Source organism: Myotis davidii, unplaced genomic scaffold (genome assembly GCF_000327345.1).
Source record: "Myotis davidii unplaced genomic scaffold, ASM32734v1 scaffold169, whole genome shotgun sequence".
NCBI classification, from domain to species: domain Eukaryota; kingdom Metazoa; phylum Chordata; class Mammalia; order Chiroptera; family Vespertilionidae; genus Myotis; species Myotis davidii.
The window spans coordinates 2,024,088-2,046,002 of NW_006383005.1; the positions used below are offsets into that span (position 1 = coordinate 2,024,088).

At 54.6% G+C, this 21,915-nt stretch overlaps 1 protein-coding gene across 4 annotated transcripts in view; it reads right to left on the bottom strand.

Moving 5' to 3' along the window:
• Positions 1-7,745: 7,745 nt before the first annotated feature.
• P2RY6 (pyrimidinergic receptor P2Y6) overlaps positions 7,746-21,915 on the bottom strand; it is a 33,513-nt gene continuing 19,343 nt past the window's right edge. For 2 of the 4 annotated variants that reach the window (XM_006777957.2, XM_015557508.1), the window contains exons 2-3: positions 9,905-9,990; positions 7,746-8,952 (exon numbers count right to left, since the gene is read on the bottom strand). In XM_006777957.2, the coding sequence (XP_006778020.1) occupies positions 7,932-8,952; positions 9,905-9,927 (1,044 nt within the window). In that variant the 5' untranslated portion in view covers positions 9,928-9,990 and the 3' untranslated portion in view covers positions 7,746-7,931. Of the gene's footprint in view, positions 8,953-9,904; positions 9,991-11,082; positions 11,533-12,833; positions 12,939-21,915 lie in introns of those variants that run through there. The other 2 variants (XM_015557507.1, XM_015557509.1) reach the window with 2 other exon arrangements.

The window sequence follows — 21,915 nt, forward strand, 5'->3', positions numbered from 1 at the left end:
CCTCGAGCTCCCGCTCCAGCTCCTGTTCCCTCCCTCTTGGCTGCTCGATCCTCGCTCCCTTTTGTTGCAAATAAACTTTGTGGCAGGGGAAAGGGGGCGGGGGGCGGGGCCTCCACCCCAAAGAGGGGGTGGGCTCCCCGCGCGCCCAAGGCTGGGAATCGGGAGTAGGAGGTGGGGAGGGAAGCGGGGAGGAGCCAAAGGGGAGGATGAGACCGCGGGAGCGACCCTCGCGGCCCGAGCTGTCCCCGAAGGACTCACTCCGACACCCGCCAGCTCTGAGTGCGCTCAGCTCCGCGGACGTAGAGCCAGGATGCCGCACCCCCTACGGTCCAACAGCTCCCGCCCAGGGACCAACATGGCAACCTCGGACCCACACACTCGTGCACACCGATACTCAGGTACGCGGCTCTCCCAGGCGGGGAAGGGGCCGGGCTCGCCCACGCCTGTGACCACGCCCCCGCCCGCTCTCAGGTTTCCAGCTGCCTGCACGGCGCCGGGCCACCTCCTTCCTTTGAGCTCCAGGGCACGTGGCTCTTGCGCCCTCTACCGGCCGGGTTTGCCCACCCCCTGGAAATCCTGGGCAGGTAAATCGGAGGGTAGGAAAGACCGCTTCCTTTACTTACTTTCAGTTGCCTCCTAGTTCCTTCAGGAGCCTTTTAATTTTTATTTATTTATTTTTAAAAAATATTTTTTTGTTTCAGAGAGGAAGGAAGAGGGAGAGAGAGATAGAAACATCAATGATGAGAGAGAATCATTAATTGGCTGCCTCCTGCATGCCCCACACTGGGGATCCAGCCCGCATCCCCGGAATGTGCCCTTGACCTAAATCGAACCTGGGACCCTTCAGTCCGAAGTCCGACGCTGTATCCACTGAGCCAAACCAGCTGGGGCCTGGAGCCTTTTTAAAATTAATCCCTTCACAAAGTGCACTCCCTCCTTCGGCCTCACATACAGAAGGAGCTTCGATAGGACCGCCCTCGACTCGCCACAGCCAAACCTACGGCTGCTCCACCCTCCTTGACAGGAAAGGTGTGGATCGCTTCTCCCTCCTACCTCTCCCCCAAGCCTCTGCTCCCCGTCTGGTTTGGCAAGTCTCGCATCGTCGTAGGGAAGACTGGGGCTTTCCCTTCCCCGCCTGCCTCTACCAGGTCCCGTTCATTTTCCCTGGCCCAGTTTAAATGCATGACTGCGCTGCATCTGAGTGGACGGACGGGAATTTGTGCAGCGGCTTGGATGTATTGGCAATATTATTTCATTTGTTTTATTTAGTCCTTGAACCATCCTTGGAGGTAGATATTATTACCCCTTTTACGGGTCATGAAGGAGAAGTAACTTTGACCACCAGTGTTACAGCTAGGAAATGGCAGCGACTGCGATGACTCAGATTCAGATTTCAGGAGCTTCAAACACCATGTTCCCCCAGACAGCCTTTCCTGGCCCCAGCAGCCTCCTCCTCCTTGGTTCTGGGCTCACCCTCCCCAGGAGCAGAGGATCCTTCTGGTCCCCTCAGCCCAGGAGGACTGAGGCTGGGCCTGACTCAGATGGGAGGACCTGGGAGCAGGGGCCCTGGTCCAGAAGAGAGGGGCAGGGATGGGCAAAGGGCAACGTGGTAGACACTGGAGGGCTCGCCGGACGACCGCATGAGAGAAGTAGGACTCGCCCAGGCCCGCGGGCCCTGCTTGCTGCGTCCCTGGGGTTGTGGAAAGTCTCTGCAGGGAGAAAGCTCTTTCTCTGTGACCTGCGACCAGCCTCTTCGCTGTGAGTCCCTCACTGCAGCTTTGTCTCACTTCTGCCTGGAAGGGGGCAAGCACGTGTTTCTCTCTTTACTGGGAAATGGATGACGAGGAAGCAAGCCCTGCCTGGCCCAGTGTCGCTCTGCCCTGGCCTTGCTGTGACCTCGGGTAAATCCCTGGCCTCAGTTGCCACATCTGACAAGTGGGGAGTGGGTCTGGCCTCTCTCTGCCTCTATTTGAAGCCAGACTCTTGTCTCTTCTAGAGTTTTCTTTCTCCTCTTTTGAGGCAGTTGTACTATGGCAGCGGCACCTTCATCCCAGAAGTCACTGCTCTCTTCCAATAATGATGTCCCCTGCCACCTGAAATGTATACTTTTCCAAAATCATACCCTGTCATCTTCTGTTTTCACATCACTTCTGGGGTAGAGGTTCTTATGTCCATTTCACAGATGGGCACACTGATGCAGAGTGGAGACTCAGGTCACAGGATCCCAGCCCCCTGCAGCGTGGCTGTGAGATGAACTGGCTTGGGGCTTTGGATCAGGAGTCCCCTGTTTAAGGATCCAGGCTGGGCCTCAAACAATGAATGGGGAGCTCACCCAATCAGAGAGTGGCTTGGCCGCTTACAGCTCCTCATGGGTCCTCCAACCTCCAGCCCCTTCTGATTCAGGGTGAGACACAGTTATCTTCCTGGCTCAGAGGGACCTGGGTGTTTTCAGTTCTCAAAAGACTCATCTAGGAGGGGCCTGGGAGCACTGGGCATCAGGGTGGAGAGGGGAACACTGTGCTGGGAGTCCAGAGCCGGGCCCAGTGCAGTCACCCTTACAGATGTGCCCGGTGAACCTAGCAGGTCACTCTTCCTCCGGGACTCAGGCTCCTCACCTGTGAAAAGGGAATGAAAACAATAATCCATCTAGTCCGTGAGTCTACTCAGCAAGATCACAGCTATAGACTCCATTGGAGAAATCAAGGTGGAAAGGTTATGATGGTCAAAGTCATGGATAATGTTGGGCCTCAGGTCGTTTAGGGGGAGAAAGATGAGGAGTAAGAAGCAATGAGTTCCGAAAGGAGACATATGTAATACTTTAAATAAAAATAATAATAATAAGAAGCAGCAGCAGCAGCAATGAGTTCCAGGAAAGAACTCTGGCTCATGACTACTAAGAAACCTTCTCTGCCCTCATATTGTGTCAGTGCCCCTCTGGTCCCCAGCATCTCCTGACCATTCCATTCCAAAATCAAATAGGAATGTCCTGAGATTGTCCTGTTTCTTTTCTCTATAATTAGACCTCAAGGCACAGAATTGGATGATTCATAACCTTTTGTGCATGACACATTCTCACCAGTTATTTGACTCCCACGAAAAACCAAAACAACTAGGACCTTTACAATGTCCTACATCTCATTATATAGTTCCCCCACCCATTCTCCTACTGCTCCACCACCCAAGGTAACCATCCCCTCCTGTGCCCATCATTCCCTTTTTATATAGTTTTTTTGCATCTGTGGATTTCCTTAAAGTATACATTTTAATCTTAGTTGTTTTTAAATTTACAAAAAGGGCATCTTGCTGTATGTAATTTGGGGAACTTCTTTTTACTTAATATTATGCTGCTAATATTTATCCACATCGTTGTATGCTAGTGTAGTGCATTCTGGCTGCGTGCAGTATTCCAATGTGTGAATATGGCATTCATCTATTCTCCAGTGGGTGGGCATTTGAATGTTTCCAGGTGTTTTCACTTGTGAACAGTGCTGCTCTGAGTGTTGTGCACACTCCAGTGCACATTTGCAGAAGAGCTCGGGGCAGTGGGCCATGTGGCTACTCCACATGAGTAGGCATTGTCAAGCTAGAACCGATTATCTTTCCTAGGGTTTTTGTGGTTTTTTTTTGTAATCCTCACCCGAGTATATTTTTCCATTGATTTTTAGACATGGCACGTTTTTGTGCAATATTTTGAAATATTGATGTGAGAGAAACACATTGATTGGTTGCCTCCTGCCTGTGCCCTGAACAGGGCCCGGGCTGGGGAGGAGCCTGCAACCAAGGTACGTGCCCTTGTCTGGAAACAACCCAGGACCCTTCGGTCCTCAGGCCGACACTCTATCCACTGAGCCAAACCGGCTAGGGCTTTTCTGGTTTTTGATGATCTGCATTTCCTTTTCTATGGAGTGCCTCTTTGCGCCTCTTATCCATTCTTCTGTTGGGTTATAATACGTTGTTGTACTTCATGAAAATTCTGCTCTACCCTTTCCATGCTCAACACCCCTGGTGGCCTAGGGAGAGCTGATAGCAGTATCCATTTTACAGGTAGGGAAACAGAGGCTCAGAGAAGTGAAGGGGTTTGTTCAAAGTCACCGGCTTAGTGACAGGCCTTCTTCACTGGGCTGATGCCTTCTGGGGCCTTTGGGCTTCAGCTAAGAAACCTCTGCCCTTCACGCTGGGTCAGGGCCCGTGTGGTCCCAGCATCTGCTGGCCATTCCAAGAGCTTATTGTCTAGGGCCGTAGTCTTCAAACCGAGCCACACTCGGCTCTTTGGCCCCTTGAGTGTGGCTCTTCCTAAGCCTCAGGAGCACCCTAATTAAGTTAATAACAATGTACCTATCTATATAGTTTAAGTTTAAAAAATTTGGCTCTCAAAAGAAATTTCAATCATTGTCCTGTTGACAAACTCATTAGTCAACAGAGCCAAATTTCAACAGTACTTAGTTATTAACTCCTAAACTGGCCTTTGCTAAGAATGTCCTCAATCTGATTGAGGTACATTTGCTGAGGTCGACGCCTTCCAACTCTCCCATCCTCAACTCGGGCATGATTCGCGCACGCCTCTCTCCCCGTGCTGCTGTCTCCCATCACCTGACCGACACCCCCCACTTCTTCTAACACCACTTCTTCAAAATAGACTCGCCCAGGCCGAAAACCGAATTCTGCGCATGGGCCACAAAGTTTCAGTCTCACCTTACGTGCGCACCCGCACGTGGTATTTTGTGGAAGAGCCACACTCAAGGGGCCAAAGAGCCGCATGTGGCTCGTGAGCCACGGTTTGCCGACCACTGGTCTAGGGAGACCTTCTGTGCCCCTGGTCCTCTGTGTTTCTGAACTCTTCTCTCCTATTGTATGATTCAGATGTGTTTGTGGTAATTTCATTATTGTCCTTCTCCATCAGACTAGGAACTCCGCGAGGGCAGGGACCCATGCCAGCATGCTGCCTGGAATACAGTAGGTGCTCAGTGTTTACTGGATGAACTGTCTGTCTCCTTGTCTGCATCCCCAGCCCTTTGGATTCTTTCTGAGGGTTGGGTCTGGGTCTGAGCTGCCTCAGGGTTCCCAGCACCATCTCCAAGGAGCACAGAGAATGTTTGTTAAATGAATGAGGGAGGGAGGAGGCGGCTGCATCCATTGCTAGGACAGATTCAGTGCCCCCAGGCTTTTCCTACTTTGAATGGAAATCTCCCCAAATCAAGCCCTGGTCCCTGACTCCCAGGCTCCCCTGTCTTGGTCCTGTGCACCCCCCTCCCTGTCCTCAATTGCTGACCTTCCCTGAACCTGGTCTCCCTCAGAACCATCCTTTCTTTACTTCTCCATCCATCACTTAAACTTCCTTTCCTCCAGGCCCTCCCTCCCTCACCCAGCTCCACTGCCTCCTCACATCACCATAATTCAGAGACATGCCCCCGCCCCCTGCCCCGCCCCCCTCTGCCTCCGCTTTTCTGGCTTCTCCTCCTCTCCAGTCCCGGAATGTTGGTGTTCTAGGACTCTATTCAGCCCCCTTCTTACTTTCTTCAAGAATCCCATCCACCCCCTCAGATTCCAGCCAAAGGTGAGATAACCACGCCCCAGGCTTTGCACCTTTTCCTAAAACCCTTCCTGGATGTCTCCAGACCCTGTGGACTCCTCGCTCCCACCAGGTGGAGGGCTCCACCCCAGGTCAGGACCCCGCCTGGCCTCCACCCAGGTCTACTGTCAGGATGGAATCTGAGTAAAGGGGTTTGTTTGGGCTGTGGGTAACAAAGATTAAAAATAACAACACCAGGGCTTTAAAAAAGTAGATACTTATTTCTCAGGCAAAAATCTGCACTTAGTGGCCCCAAACTGGAATGGTCAAAGACCCAAGCTGCTGCCTGGCTGGCATGGCTCAGTGGTTGAGCGTCAACCTATGAACCAGGTCACAGTTTGATTCCTGGTCAGGACACATGCCCGGGTTGCAGGCTCGATCCCCAGGGTGGGGCATGCAGAAGGCAACCCATCAATAATTCTCTCTCATCATTGATGTTTCTATTTCTCCTCCCTTCCTCTCTGAAATCAATAAAAATATATTTTTTTTAAAAAGAACTAGCCTTTTTTCTTCTGACATCACCATGTGTGTATTTCACTGTAACCCCCAAATCAAAGTTCCTTTTGTCCAAATTGTGAGCCTCTCCAGCCACAGCATTTGTAGTGGATCCCAAGGTGGGCTGGGCCTGGTTCTCCCACTTCCTCCGCCAGCTGCAAGACACCTCTATGGAGTTAAACTCCTCCAGGGCCCTTCTCTGAGTGCCCATTGCCCAACAGCCTTGGAGGTAAGGTGGGGCTAAAAGGAAGATATTGGATCAGTTATATAGTCCGTCCTTGCCCTATCGCTCTGCCCATCCCTCTCCTCCCTCTACCTTCTGAAAAGGGAGACTTCGCCATGCCGGTTCTGTCACGTACAGGGTCTGTGTGGTATACCAGCAGCCAAGGGCAGGCCGGACTGTTCCCCAGGAGGGAATAAGGCCTAGAGGAGGAGTGAGGGGTCTGAGGGGTGGGGTGGGGGAGGAGAGAAAAAGAGCAGAGAGGATGGGGCTCTGCAGAGGTGTGGCTGAGGGGAGAGGTGCTCGGGGAAAACCGGTGAGGACCCGGAAGGGCCTTGCCTGGTGTTTCCCTTTGCTGCCTCCTTGGACCTTCAGTGAAGATGCCTTTACAAGCCTTTTAAGGCTCAGGTCTGTGTTTGAGATATGAGATGGCCTCCAGGCAGCCTTCCAGGCGCCCGCAGGCCAGAATGATGGAGCTGAGAGGGCAGAACAGAGGAAGCCGGCAGAGCAGTCTGCCTTGAGACTGGTCAGCAGGCCCCTGACACTGGACCTCCATGTAGCAGCCTCCTGATGGCCCTGGGTGGCTCTTTCTCCTGAGCTGCTGACTCTCCTTTTAGAATGAAGCAATGTCCAAGGGCCACTTCCCCTCCTTGGAGCGGCCTGGTGGATACGCTGAGTCTGGAAGAGGTGGGCAGAGGGTAAGTGGGGTCTGGGGCTCTTCCTGGCATTTAATGCTCTGTTCTCACCCACCTTCTTTTCTTAACACCGCACTCCTCACACACCCAACCCCTGGGCTGAGTTGAAGCTCACTTGCTTTACCTCCAAGCGCAGCGCATCTCTGCCTCTGGGTTTTGCATGCACAGTGCCTTCACCAGGAGCCTCCTCCCCACCTCAGGCCCCGCCTCTTCTAAGAAGCACTCCCTGATTTCTCCTGCTGAGCCCCCCAGGAGGCCACATGCCGCCCACCCCAGCTCCCTGCCTGTCTGCCCCAGGGCAGAGCCTAGCATAGGGCTGGCCCAGGCTGTACTAACATGCTCCCCCCTTCTGCTGGCAGAGCTCCCAACAGCCTTTAACATCTGGTTCAGATGCTCCCCTTCCTCCCCTCTCCCCCCAAAAAGATCTCTCCTAACTAATTGATCTGGGTCATGGGCATCCTCCGAGCACTCCGTCCCGTCCCCACAGCCACGCTTCCCTCAGTCACAGACTTTACGTCACTGCGTCAATCCTTCCAGCAGTTGGGAGCCTGTATGGGTCTGGTTCTTTGGGGACCCACAACCAACCCAGGCCTGAACATGCCGTGTCAGTAAAGGTTTGCTGCATGAATGGAACATCGTACCCCGCTCATATTCACCCCTCAAAACCCAGCTCAAATGCCTCTTCCCAGAAGCTCTCACTCCTCCCCTCCCCCATCGTCCCTCACTCCCTTATAAGTGACTCCAAAGCATGCAGCATACTCCTCAGTTACAGTACATGTCACATATATTTGTGTGAGCAGCTTAACATGGCTTCTCCACCTCCATGGCTCACGGGACCTTCTGCAGGGCCAGGCTCAGGCTGCCCTGCGTCTGAGCCTACAAGGCCTGGTCCAAAAACGGGCTCAATAAATAGCTGTGGCTGAGATATTGGGGTCTGTCCTGCCCCAGGGGCTCAGCGCCCCTGCCGCTGCCACTTGGCTGTGAGTTTCTGGAACAGTTCATGTGGCCGCTGGCGGAACTTCTTTTGGGTGAAGTAGAAGAGGATGGGGTCCAGCACGCTGTTGGCACTGGCGAAGGGCCGCGTGCCTTTGTAGGCGGCTGCAAAGGCCTCCAGCACGGGGCAGGAGACACCCGGCGTAGAGCGCACCGCCAGGTAGGCTGTCTTGGTGATGTGGAAAGGCAGGAAGCTGATGGCAAAGACGGCTGCCACCACCACAGCCATGCGGGCTGCCTTGCCGCGCCGCTCCTGGGCCACAGGCCCTGCAGGGCCATCCTGGCGGCACAGACGGCGGGCCAGACGGTAGTAGCAGGCCAGCAGGGCGACGAAGGGCAGCAGGAAGCCGATGACTGTGAGCGCCATGCCATAGGGCAAGTATCGGGTGGCCAGGGCAGGCGAGCTCAGGTCGTAACAGACAGTGCGGTTACGTTGGATGCCTGTGGAGGCAAAGAAAGCTGTGGGCAGGCACTGGGTTGTCACAGCCAGCCACACAGCTCCACACACTATCCAGGCAGCCCGGCGGCCCCCACGCTTGTGCCAGGGGGCCAGAGGGTAGCAGATGCCCAGGTAGCGCTGGAAGCTGATGCAGGTGAGGAAGAGGATGCTGCCGTGGAGGTTGGCATAGAAGAGGAAGCGCACCAGACGGCAGGTGAGGTCGCCGAAGGGCCAGTGGTCACCTCGGGCATAGTTGTAGATGAGCAGGGGCAGGGAGCAGGCGTACAGCAGGTCAGCCAGGGCCAGGTTCAGGGTGTACACGGCCGAGCGCGTCAAGGCCCGGCGGGACGAGCAGATCTGGACGATGACGCAGATATTCAGCGGCAGGCCAGCCGCCAGCACCACGGAGTACACAGGGGGCAGCAGCAGCCGCTTAAAGTTCTCTCGGTAGACACAGGTGGTGGGCGGTGAGCCCAGAGCCTGGCTTGTGTCGTTGTGCCACTCCATGGCTGCCTGACGGGGCTTCCTACATCGGGAGAGGCTGCGGAAGCAACACACAATCTGTCAGTGACCACCTTCACTGACCACCCAGTAGGTCCTTGTCCCTCTCCCTACCCGAACCACCTCTGATACCAACCCACAGAGACCCCACTCAGCCCTCACAAAACCTGGAATACAAGAGAGAAACAGGTTTGTTGTTCACTTATTTGTGCACTCATTGATTGATTCTTATATGTGCCATGACCGGGGATTGAACCCACAACCTTGGTATCAGGATGATGCTCTAACCAACTGAGCTACCCAGCCAGGAGTAATTTCTATTTATAATATCCATTTCTCACCAGACTTTCTGGTGAACTTTTATTTTTATTAAATATATATATTTTTTATTGATTTCAGAGAGGAAGGAAGGGGGAGGGGAGAGAGAGAGATCAATGATGAGAGAGAATCATTGATTGGCTGCCTCCTGCAGGCCCCCTACTGGGGATTGGGCCCACAACCCAGGCATGTGCCCTTGACCGGAATCGAACCCAGGACCCTTCAGTCCAAAGGCTGACACCCTATCCACTGAGCCAAACCAGCTAGGGCTGAACTTCCTGTCATCCTTCCAAATCTGAGTCAAATGTCTCGCTTCTATAAGTGGAGATGGATGGACTTTGATTTGAATCCCAACTTACTTACTGGCTATGTGACCTTGAGCTATTGATAGACCTTCTCTGAGTGCCAGCTTTCCTATCTGAAAAATGGGGGAACGGTGCACCGACTTCTCAGGATGTTACGAGGTTAGAGGCACTAAATCATGCTCTCCAGGGCTTCCCCGGGCACCTGGAGTTCGGAGATGGTGGTCCTGGTGGGCCTGCCTGTTTGACTCTCCTTCACAGATTGGGAATCTCCTGAGAAGTGCCAGGTCTGTCTGAGTCCAGCCCCGGGCCCAAGGCACAGGGGGCCGTGGTAACGCTTAATGAATCAACATGAACAAAATATTCACGCACCGTGAGCCGACCAAGGGCAGCATCTACCTCCTCGGCCTGAGCTCCACCTTCCAAAGCCAGGGTCCTTCCTCTGGCTGCAGCTTTATCTGCAAAATAAGAGAGAAGGAGGTGATTCAGGAGTTCCCCAAGTCTCCTTCCACTCGACTTAAGGCTACAAAGGCTGGAGCCACAGCGCCCTCTGGTGGCTACAGTAAAAACAGCTTTCCTGAAGGCAGACGGCAGAGGGAGCAACCCCATCAACAGCTTCCTTAATAGAAGGGGAATCCAGGCAGTCGGGGGCAGTGGCCTCTGAATCTTAGTGAATTGGAGGCAGAGCCCAGTGGGAGTTGGAGCCGGAGCCCAACCACCTGACTCAGGAGGCATCTTGGTGTAGCCCATGGACATGGAATGCAGAGGTTCCAAGCCCAGCTTCAGAGAACCAGGCGGCTTGGTTCAAATCCTGCCTTCCCTTCTGCCATGCTGTTCACCCCAGGGCTTCACTTACCTTTCCTGGGCCTATGTCCTCATCAGAAAGACGTATGCTGGGCCTGACATGCAGCAGGTGCTTAATAAACGCCATGCCCTGCTGTTTTATCCTACACCCGATCCCTCCACTCATCCCTGCAGGTTGACGTTTGGGGGGGCCGGTAGCACAGATGCCTGAAGGATCTGCCCCTGGTGGATGAGCGACTTCTTATTGCTCACTTCTCGATTGGCATTTTCACATTTACTGGTGTCCACAGAGAATTCACTACTTAACTCCGTGGACCTGCCATTGAGATAGTGAGTCAAATCCTCCCCTCTCTCTATGTTACGGATGGGAGAAACCGAGGCCCAGAAAAAAATATAAAGTCCTGCAAATGCACTCAGAGGGTGCTAGAGGGTTGAGGCTGAGTACATGGGCTCTGGTCCAGATGCCCAGGTTCAAATCCCGGCTCTGCCACGTGTGAGCTGTGTGGCCTGAGGCTCCTTACTCAACCTCCATGCCTCCGTTTCCCCATCTATAAAATGGGGTAATATAGTACCTGCCTCATGGTGCTGCTGTGAAGATCAGTGCTTGGCACAGGGCAATTGGTAGCCGTCCCTAATGTGGATATACTGCTAAGTAAAGTTATGAGATTTAAAAAAGTTATAATAGAGCAAAACATAACTCCCCACACTAACTTCTTCCAACTTAAAATTTGATGAAAATATTTTACCCAGATTCTGGGCAACTGCAAAACGATGATGTTTGGATTCTCCAGTCTGTTATATCATGCGCCATATCACCTTACGTCACCTAAGATTCTTGTCGATTTCATCCCATGAGTTAGGAGTGCTGGGTGCCCAGCTCACCAGTTAGGCACAGGGGGAGGCCGAGGAGGAGGCTTGGCGATACCCGCACTGTAGCCAGGAAGGCAAGATTAGTACAGTTTATCCATTCGCCTCTTCACTCACTGTTCAGGCCGTTCTTTCATTCACGCATTCATTTTCTGGTTTCTGCATGCTAGGCACTTAATGAGTCCTTACTGCCTGCTGGGTGCATGAGGACACAGTATATAGATGCAGACGAAGGTAGATAGATGCAGATACAGAAATACATACGCACATTTATCTATACTTATACAGGGTGCGGCAAAGGTAGGTTTATGAGAATAAACGGTTTATTCTTATATTTTTATTTATTAGTTATTGTCTTATTATCTAGAATGACAACTGTAAACCTATTTTTGCCCTACCCAGTATATGGACTAGTTTGAGGGGCGAGACCAGTGTGATCCATAGGGTGGAAGAGACTTTTCAGAGGATGAAGGATGGAGCAAGTCCCTGATGGTTGAGGGGGGTTGCCCTGGGTGGAGTGGGGTGTGAGGACGCTTGGGGAGTTCCCAGGTCGGGAGGAAGGTGGAGCAGGCAGGGCCTGAGAGGAGAGCAGCCTGCTGGGGCAGAGGGTCCTGGGGAGGAGGAGGAAGCTGGTGGAAGGAACCATGCTGTGCCCCTGAACCCTTCTTTGAGGGGCCTGTCACCCTCAGACACACCCCAGAGACCCCTCTGACTTCGGTGCAGGACGCAGTGCTGCACGAGAGGATCCAGGGCAAACCTTCAGGTCTGCTCCAGGCCTGGCCGTCACCTGCTCCCGCATCCAGTCTGCCTTCCCAGGACGTAGGAGGGGTGAGCTGTTCTCCCAGTCCTGGCAGGAGGTGGTTCAGAGAGAGAGAGAGAGAGACAGAGAGAGAGAGAGAGAGAGACCCTGCCTCCAGGCAGCAGCGGCATTGATTCCCCACAGCCATCATATCTGTCACCCATTCTTAGACCCTGAGGCCCAGACCAGCTCAGACCCCAGCCTCTTCTGTCCTTTGGGGGAAAGCTCGACGCCCTGTCCTGACAGTCAAGCCTCTGCTGAGACTTCGAACCTCAGCTGAAGTACCCAGGCCCTCGGCGCTGCCCCTCCACCCCACTGCTCCCAAGACACCGAGACGGCCAGCAAGCCAGGCTTCCTCCCAGCCGCCCATCTTTACTGTTCCCTTCACACAAAGTGCCATTCGCCCCGTCTCTGTTCCTCAAAACCTGTGTCCATCAAGCTCCACATCCAATCTTGCTTCTTCCTTTCCTTTTTTTAAAAATACGTTTTCACTGATTTTAGAGCGAGAACAAGGGAGAGAGAGAGAGAAACATCGATCTGAGAAAACATTGATCACTTGCCTCCCAGGGACTGAACCCACGAACTGAATCGAACTGGTGACCTCTGGGTGCCTGGGGAGATGCTCAACCAACTGAGCTCACCGGCCAGGGTGCTTCTTCCTTTGCCGATCCCCCAGCTGGGTAGGGTCCCTTCCTCTGGGCACCCCCAACTCTGTGGACCTCCTTTAGGTCAGTGCTAAGCCCAGCCTGCCTGCCCAAAGTCACAGTCCCTGTGTCCGACCCCAGGCCCCCTCCACACTGGCCCACAGCCCCGAGATGCACCAACACTCACATGCAGCCGCCTGTCCCTGAAGCGCCGTGGTGGCCCTGAATGTGCTGGAGCAAGGGGAAGCCAGACATGAGGCTCCACACCCTCGGCCCAGGCTGTGACACCTCTGATGGGCGGGCAGCTTCCTCTGTTTCCTGGCAGGGCTGTCTCTGACTGAAATAGCCCCTGTGGGGGCCACCCCCTCCCTAACACCCCTAACACCAAGGTCTGGCGGAAACTGGGCCTAAGAGGAGCAAGGAGGTCGAGGAAAGGTCTCCTTCCCGGAACCCTCCCCCACCCGGCGGAGGAAAGAGGGTGATGAGGAGAGAGAGAGCGGGGAGTGGGGAGACCAGAGGCTGCTGGTCAAAGGTCAGCCCTATAGGCTCAGCGGCTTCTTTTCTCCTCAGCCTCTTCTCAGTCTTCTCATCTGTCAAATGGACAGGTTAGTGACTAAAGAGCTTCTGACTCCTCCTTCAGCTGTAACACCCAGAGCCATCTTCCCAGTCACTCACTCCTCCACCCACCACCCCCACCTCGTTCTCCATTTATTGACTAGCTCATTCACTGACGTGCCCAGTCCTCTATGTGGGTATCCACTTATGCACCCTCTCCCTCCCCTTTTAGATCTCTTCCTTTTCTCCAAAAGCATTTATTGCACACCTACTATCTGCCATCAGATAGTCCCACATTTCCCCTTTAGCCGGCCCGGAGCTCACTGGGAGTGATAGGTATGGGCTGTGGGGTTAGAGGTGATGCCTCTGAACACTCACCTGAGTGAGGTTCTCCCTGCCTGTGCTAGTCCTCCCCCGATTCCTCCTTGCTGCCAAACCAGGACTCAAAGCTGTGGGCCCAGATTCTTGCTCTATTGTGGCCCCTATTCACTGTGTGATTCTGGCCTTCTTGGTAGAATGTGGTCATAATGGCCACCACCAGCAGGTGGTGCGGATGAGCTGCCAGAGGGAGAGAGGACCTTTTATTCTGCACAGTATAAGCACTGACCTCACCCCCGAACCCATTTTACAGGCCAGCAGAGTGAGGAACCAAGTCAGGGCCAAAAGTTTAGACCAAACTGAGAACATTCAGGTTTGAATGGCCGGTAAACACTTGGTCCGTCATGCATGAATTGAACACCTACTGCATACTCAGGTCTGCTAGGAGGTTGCTTGTGCGGGTTAGAAGCATGGATCTCCTGGCCTGATTTGAGCTGGGCTGGGATCCAGAAGGGCAAGAAGGCCTGACCTTCAGTCCAGCAGCCAGTTCTCCGCGGAACTCCTGTGGTCACACCCACCAGGGTGTGTCCCAAGAATGGGAGCAGCTCCAAGGGCTTCCTAGGGGTGTCAGCCTCAGGGCAAGGTTTGGGACCCATTTCCTGCCACCTGGGGCGGGGGGGAGAGCTCAGGTGTTAGGGCTCATAGGTACACCTGGGAGGGAGGGACCTGGAAGGGCCCCTGGAGAAGACATGTCTGTTGCTGGGCCTTAAAGGGCCAAGGGGACTTGGAAAAGTGAAGGGACATCCCAGCGGGAGGCACTGAGGTGGGGACTGGGCCTACCTTGTGTGGGAAATGAAGGGTAAATATTGCAGCCAGAGCATGGGAGGAGTGAGCAAAGAGGGACGAGAGGGGACGCCTGAGGGCGCTGGCCCATCATAAGCCCCCCAAGCAGAGCCCCTGTGCCACTGCCCAGCCTCAGCCTTCCCCACCTGGCTTCCCGGCCGCTCCGCCCATGTGCAAGTTCTCTCCTCTGCCAGACACCTTCCCCCTCCAGGTACTGTCAGCAGAAACACTGAATGCAGTCTCTCACCCCACAGAAGGGACAACCTTTTTACAATTCAGGCAACAACCACCGGTCAGTTTATGCTACAGAAGCAATTCAATTCAGATGTAAGGAAGCGCTGACAAGGGTTGGAGCGCCTTGCTCTGCTTGGATCTTATGGTCTCAGGACACCTGCAGATGACCTAGCAGCCTCCCTTCTTCCTTTGCCCCTGCCCCAAGGACCTCCATATCCCCCATATCTGGAAGGGATGAGGAGGCCTGCTGGCCAGGGGCAGGAGCTGGAAGCCTGAGTCACGCCTGCCAGCCAGCCAGGAACCAGTCCAGACCAGGCTGGATGTGGGAAGAGGCCTCCCAACCTTGGCTGGCCTGGCTGCTGGGAAACTAGCCTGGAATCCCCCTTGCCCAGCCCCTGGCCTGTGAATCTAGCAGCAAAGGCACAGGATGGCGGGGGCAAGACTCAGCTTCCTTCCCCTGAGGAGTCAGACAAGCCGGGATCCACCACCAATTGCTGTGTGACCTGGCACGGGCTGCCTACCCTCAATGACCCTGCATCTCTGGCTGATGGACAGGGCGAACCACGGTGCCTCTCGGACAGGGTCATCGCGTCCTCTGTGCTCCAGTCACCAACCCATCCCTGCCCCAGGCAGCATCCAGCCCCCTGAAGTCCACCTCAGGCCAGCCTGAGGCCAGGCTCCTGATGCCAGTATCTCCCTGGCACCCAGAAGACAGTGGGCAGGGGCCGAGCCACCCCCTTTTGGAGTTTTGGTCTCAGCTGTGGTAGCAGGCTGACCACAAAAGCAGACAAACCTGGCAGGAGGAGGGCACAGGGAGGGCAGGAAAGCTGATTTCTCTTCTCTTTCCCACTTCCCCTCCTCACCTCTGTTTCAACAAGAATTAAAGCGGGAACCGAAACAACCATTTTGAGTGCAGGGAAGGGGAAGCTGCAGCTTCGGGGAACTGGGGGCCCGAGCTGCTTCCTTTGGTTTCTCTCCAGCCTCTACGGCTGAGCAAAGAGGGAACTTGCCTCTCCCGCGCCTCTACTGTGTGCCAGGCCCAGCTGTCCATCACTGAGCTCACGTCATCCCCGCCACAATCTGGACACAGACTGCGCACCAAGCTCTGTGCAAAATGCTTTTCCAGTCACATCTCATTTCCTCTTCACAATGCCCATCTCCACGCTACGGATGAGGAAGCTGAGGTTGGCAAAGTCAGCAACAGTTCTGCCTTGGAAATGAGACACCGTGATGGCCCTGGTGAGCCCAGGGCTGAGAAGTCACAAGTGGCCTTGGGAGATAGAGATAGAGACAGAGATAAAGATAGAGGTAGAGGTAGAGAGAGAGAGAGAGAGAGAGAGAGAGAGAGAGAGAGAGAGAAACAGGGCTCAGAAGGCAGCAGTGACAGAAGAGGGAGTCTGTGGTGCCTGGTTTAACTAGTCATGCCCTTGGGGCCGCAGCTCCTCCCGCCCAGGGCCCTGGGAGATCCCAAGACCCTCCCATAAATCCCTTTTCCCGGGAGCTGGTGTGGGAGGGTCTCTGTTCTTTGCCTGGACCCCCCAGGATGTTCCGTGTTTTCCCGGTGGAGATGTATCACTCGGGTCTCTCTTTAAGGAAGAACCGGCCCTTTAGCTGCAAGCAGTGCAGTTGGCCGACAGCCTCCCTTGGTGTCTTCAGGACCCGCCCATCCTCCCAGATAGCCAGGCTCCAGTCGGCTGGGAGGAGATGGCCCAGGTCCAGCCGCCTGGCCTGCCCTGCTGGCAGCCATCCCTCTCCTCAGTGGTTTCTTCCCACCCAGTTCCCAGCCCCCCTCTGATGATTAGGGCCCCACCTCCTGTTGTTCCTTTGCGGGACCCCCTCCTTCCTTGCCTGGAGTCTTGAGGATCTGGGCGTGGTGGGCCTGTGACCCAGGCCTGCCCATGAGGGAAGAGGGGGCTCCTCAGGCCCCACCACTGGCTCAGAGGTGGATGGGAGGCCTCCACTGGGTGACTCTGTCAATTCTGGAGCTTTTGCTGGAACATTGGGAAGGAGGCAGATGTTCCACTGGGTTTGCAAAGCTGGTAGGAAGTGAGCCTGGAGCTGCTGGCACCAGGTGAACTGTGTGCCGGGCACGGTCCCCCGCTCTGCAGACACCGTCCGAGGTAAACCAAGGATGGCAGAGTTGAGAGCTGGAGAGGCACAGGTTCCGGGCGCCCCGTCCAGCTGTGCCTGAAGCTTCGCCTTCCACCGACCTGTGGGTGGTGTCTCAGTCCATTTGACCTGAGGTTCTGTCACGTGAGATCAGGAGTCCTGCCTGTAGACCTGCACCCCCATGCTTCCCTCTCCTCTCCCCGCAGCATATGTTCACAGCTTCGGGCCCTGAACCCTAACATTCCTGTCGGGGAGGCTAGAACTGACCATGTACCTGGAGGCCACCAGCAGAGGGGCAGGCGGGGACCGAGGGACTGTGAGGTCAAGCCTAATGCCCCCAACAGCTCCCAGAGTAACCACTGTGTCGTCTCCATAGGTCCCGGGCATGAAAGCTGGGTGCCTGTCCTAATTCACCTCCTGCTTGCTGTGTGCCCCGGGGAGGTCACCCCACCTCTCCGAGCCTCCCCTTCCTGAGCCGCTCCACTGCTACAGTCTTGGCTACTCGGCAGGTGCCAGCCATGAGCCAACTGCTTTTATTGCAGGATCTCATTTGCTCTTACAACAACCCTGTGTGGTGAGTTGTATTGTCCCAATTTTATTTTTTATTTTATTTTATTTTTAAAAAATATTTTATTGATTTCAGAGAGGAAAGGAGGAGGATACAGAGTCAGAAACATCAATGGTGAGAGAGAAACACGAATCAGCTGCCTCCTGCACCCTCCCTACTGGGGATGTGCCCGCAACCAAGGTACATGCTCTTGACCGGAATTGAACCTGGGACCCTTCAGTCTGCAGGCTGACGCTCTATCCACTGAGCCAAACTGGCTAGGGCTGTCCCAATTTTAGAGACGAGGAAACAGGCTTAGAGAAGGCTGATGACTTGCCCAGGGTGGCACAGCGAGCCAGTGGTGGGCCAGGAGTAGGATGCAGGTCTGAATAATGATAAAGCCTGTACCCAGGAAGAGAGGTGACAATTCCCTGTGGGAAAACAGAGGCCAGAGAAATTAGGAACTTGCCCAAAGTGTCCAGTAAACCCACCATGCCATCTGCCTCTCAGGAACACAGTGGCCCGAGAAAGGACAAAGAAATGGTGGCCAGGATAGGGGAGAAAAGACCAGTCCAAGCATCAATGTCAGCCACACTCCTTCCATTCTGTAATTCTCTTAGGAATTGGGTACAAGGTCTGCTTTGTCCCTGGGGCCCCAGAGACCAGCATAGGTGCCAGCTCCCAAGAAGCGCAGGGAAATGTTGAAGGAGGGAACCCAGTCTGTACAGATGAGCCTTTGGCTCTGTCCTTGGTGCTGCCTGGATCAATAAGATTGTAAAAAATCTTTGTCTTGGATGATGACAGGGAGGACTTGTTAAGGGGGAAATAAAGCACCCCTGAGCCTTCCTGGGTACCCCAGCCCCTGACCCTCCAGAGGGCAGACCACCAATACTGCTTGAGGGTTTCACACACTGAGGCCCCAAAGGCAGGCAGCTTTGTCATGGCTCTTACAGGAAAGGTTTGGGTGTGGAGGAAGCCTGAGAACCGCTCCTCTCCCATGAAAGACAGCCCCCTGCCTTGGCCCTGCTCACCATCCCCAGCACCCAAGCTGACCTGGAAGAAATAGACCAAACTGGACCCCAACGTCCAGATGTCAATGACAGGACTCTAGCTCTGGACCCTCAGGGCCAGAGAGGCCTCAAGAGCATCTGACCCAGAGTTCTCCCCAACCCCTGAGAGAAGGAGGCCCCTTGAATCCTCTTTGACAGGACTTGTCTGGCCTCTGCTTGTGTACTTCCCATGATAGGGAGCTCACGCCTTCCCTCCGAGGCCATCACATTCCACCTTGAGAAAGCGCCATAGGAGACGTGCTTTGTCGCATGAACCCCTGAGATCTGCCCCTCGGCAATGCTTTTCCCCTAGTCTGGCCTGCCTCCGAGCCACCAAGCTTCAGGACACCACGGAGACTGCCCCAAGACTACTCATCAGTGGATCTTCATTCCCACTGGGCAATTCCAGTGCTGATGTCCAGCGAGGGATCCTGGTGGTGGAGCCCATAAACCAGGCATGAGGCCAGGGGGCCAAGACCATTTCCCAATCTGAGGACAAAGCCCCTTGCCTCTGTCCTGTCTCATCCCCTGCTTGGGTCCTGTGGGGGTGGGGTGGTGAGAAGGGCAGCATGGTCTCTCACCATTTTTGGAAGAGGAAACTGAGGCTGCCAAAAGCGTAGAGTGTTACCAAGGCCCCAGTCACTCCGGTGGTCTTCCAACCAGCTGGACCACCTTCCACCAAACCCCAAATCCTCACCCTCAAACATCAGCCATGGGGGACTGGGGCCCCATTTGTAGCCAACTCCATGTGGTGTGGAAGGAGCAGGGTTTTTCAGGCATCAGAGGGTGGCTGGGGCAACTGCCTGGCTCAGAGTATAGTGTGAGAGGTCAGCAGTGACATGGTGGTTCCTGGGAAGAAGAGTGTGCTGTTGCATGTGGAGAGAGTGTTAAGAACACAGGACCCCCCTGCGGAGGCTTCTCAGGGATCTTTGGGAAGACAGAGGAGGCCTCTGTCCCTGCTGGGGATATCAAGGAAGGCTCCCTGGAGGAGGTGATTCTTTGGTGGAGTGTGGACAAGGAAGTGGAGAGTGTTCCTGGCAGGGAGAGCTGCTGGAGATTGGAGGGCATGGGAGTTCTGCAAGTGTTTGTGTTTATCGGTCATCAGAGCCAGGTCCTGATGGGCCTCACATGCCAGGCCACACATCTGGCATCTGCATTGTGTGTGCCAGCCAAGGAGCGCTTCATGGTTTGTAAAGCAGGGCAGAGGTGTGATCAAATTTTGAGCTTTAGGGATCCCATGTGCTGCTGCAAGGAGGACAGATTAGATGTGGTTATAATCCAGGTCAGAGACAGTAGGGTCTGAAGGGGGGCCCTGCCCGGGGACAGAGAGGCTCCAGTCTGGGCTGGGGATCGGGCCCAATCAGGGGCCCTGAATGCCAGGTTCATAGCAACCTTTCATCCCTCTTCTACGCACCCCTCCACAGCCCTGGCAGCCAGAATGGTGGGAGGAGGCATGGCTTCTCAGAGATGCCCTACTCCAGTCCTCAGGTCATGGAGGGAATCCAGGGTCCAGAACAGACAAGAGGGTGGCCTATAGCCCTTTAGTGTGCCCCTCGGGGCTCCTGCCTTGGACCCCATTCCCAAGCCTATTTCTCCAGTCTGCCCCCTCTCCTGGGGAAGGAAGGGCCTGGCTTTGGTACATGGGACTGGGAGGAGTCTGGAAGGATGACTTGCTCCCACTGCCAGGCCCATGCAGGCCCTCCCGTCTCCGACTGGGGAGGGAGCCCTCAGAGCTTCCGGAGTTCTCCCCTCTCCTTCTCCACACCAGCTTGCAGCTGGGGAAACCAGAGCTCAGAGAGGAGAGGCATTGAGCTCCTGGGATGTAAACACAGCGATCTGGCTGAGGGGTGTCAGCTGTAGAAGACAGAATGCTTGGGTCCCAGACCTGGCCCTGCTGCCGGGCAGCTGGGTTCCCGATTCCTGAGGACACCCAGCTGGTGACTGGAGCTCCTACAGCACAGCCTGTCCCTGGCCTGACCCTTGTGCTCAGCATTGTTCCCAGGGCGTACTCCCCTCCCACATCGGTCTGTGTCTCTACAAGGCATGGCTGAGGAGGACAAACAGGAAGGAACCACGTGCCACCTGCTCCAGGGAACTGTGGGTGTGGGCTGGTCCCTTCTCTGGTGGAGTAGCCTGGGCTCCACCCTGCCCAACGGAGTCCGATGTCCTATCGACACAGCTCAGCCAGGGTGGGGCTGGTGGGGAGGCCTGGCTCTGGTCCCTGGGGCTTGCAGACTCGACCCAGCCTCCTCCGCGTCTGGCCTTGTGCTTAACTGGGTCCTACCTGCGTGGGCGATGGGCTGGGGGAGAACATGGGACCACATGGGAGATATGTAACTGTTTAACGTGGTCAGTGCCAGGTCCCTGGCATCTTCCAATCTCCCGGGAGAAGCCAGTGGGGCAAGGCCTGCTCATTGCCATTTCCCTGGTGGGAAAAGTGAGGATGAAAAAGGGGCCATAGGGGAGCTCAGTGGAGGCCTGCACGGCGGCCTTACACACTCAGAGACCTAAAGTAACCACATAGGATGGTCTGAAATGAAAACTTTCTAACTAAAAGCAGGTCATGGCGGGTAGTCACGTCCTAGGCTGGGATTGTCCCTGACAAAGGTCAATCTTTACCTAAACTGGCTATTATCTTTTTGCACGGAGGGTAACAGACCTCTGGAATGTCAGGGTCGTTTCCTTATTTTTCCAGACTCCCAAGGGCACAACCACTTCACCAGAACAGAGATCACAAACACTCTCATTGTTATCGTGCTAATTGTTGACTATTAACTGTCCTCTACCCACCAATGTGTCTAAGCATTTTATATTTTATAAGATAAAAAAGTATGTGTGTGCTCGCTTTATATGTATCCAATCCCAGAGATCCCCCACCCCTTTGCTCTCTCCCGCCTCCCTAATCTATCACCAATGAATTTCATGTAACCCCCTTACATCCTGCCCTTTGATCCGGATGTATAAGATAAACAGTAAAATTGCCATTTTCTGGAGCGTTTTCTCAATCCATTGAGATTTTACTTTCTGGCAACTATTGTCAGTTCAGCTCAAATAAACTCATAAAAAAATTCTTACAGGTTTGGACCTTTCTTACCTTGACGAAACTGAGGCCCCATTTCAAATCAGTCACCAAGCCCTGCTTGGTCTCCATCCTTACTGGTCCCCTTCCGTGAAACTGTCCATGCTCTCATCCTGTTGTCCGTACCTCAGCCTGACTGCAGCCACCTCACGCTCTCCGTCTTCCATCTATCTCCCTGACTGATCCACTTCCTTTCTGCAGCCAGAGGGGTATTTGTTCAGCAAAAATCTGACCTCATCACTCTGCTGCCCAAGTATTTTATGGCTTCTCTGTGCCTGAGAATCAAGGCAAACCAGCCCTGCTGACCTCTCTGTTCTCAACACCCATTCCCACCCCTCCCACGTGACCTGCAGGGCTCTGAGCCACTTTCAGTTCCTGGGACCGGCCGTGTTCTTTGCTCCATGGTCAGTGCTGTTTCTGCTCCTAGACTGACCTCTCCCCACGTCTGCAGCTGTGCAGCTGGCAGGCTCCTGCTGTGAACTCAGCGACAAGGAGACCCAGGCTCTGTCCTCAGGAGCTCACTGTAAACAAGGGG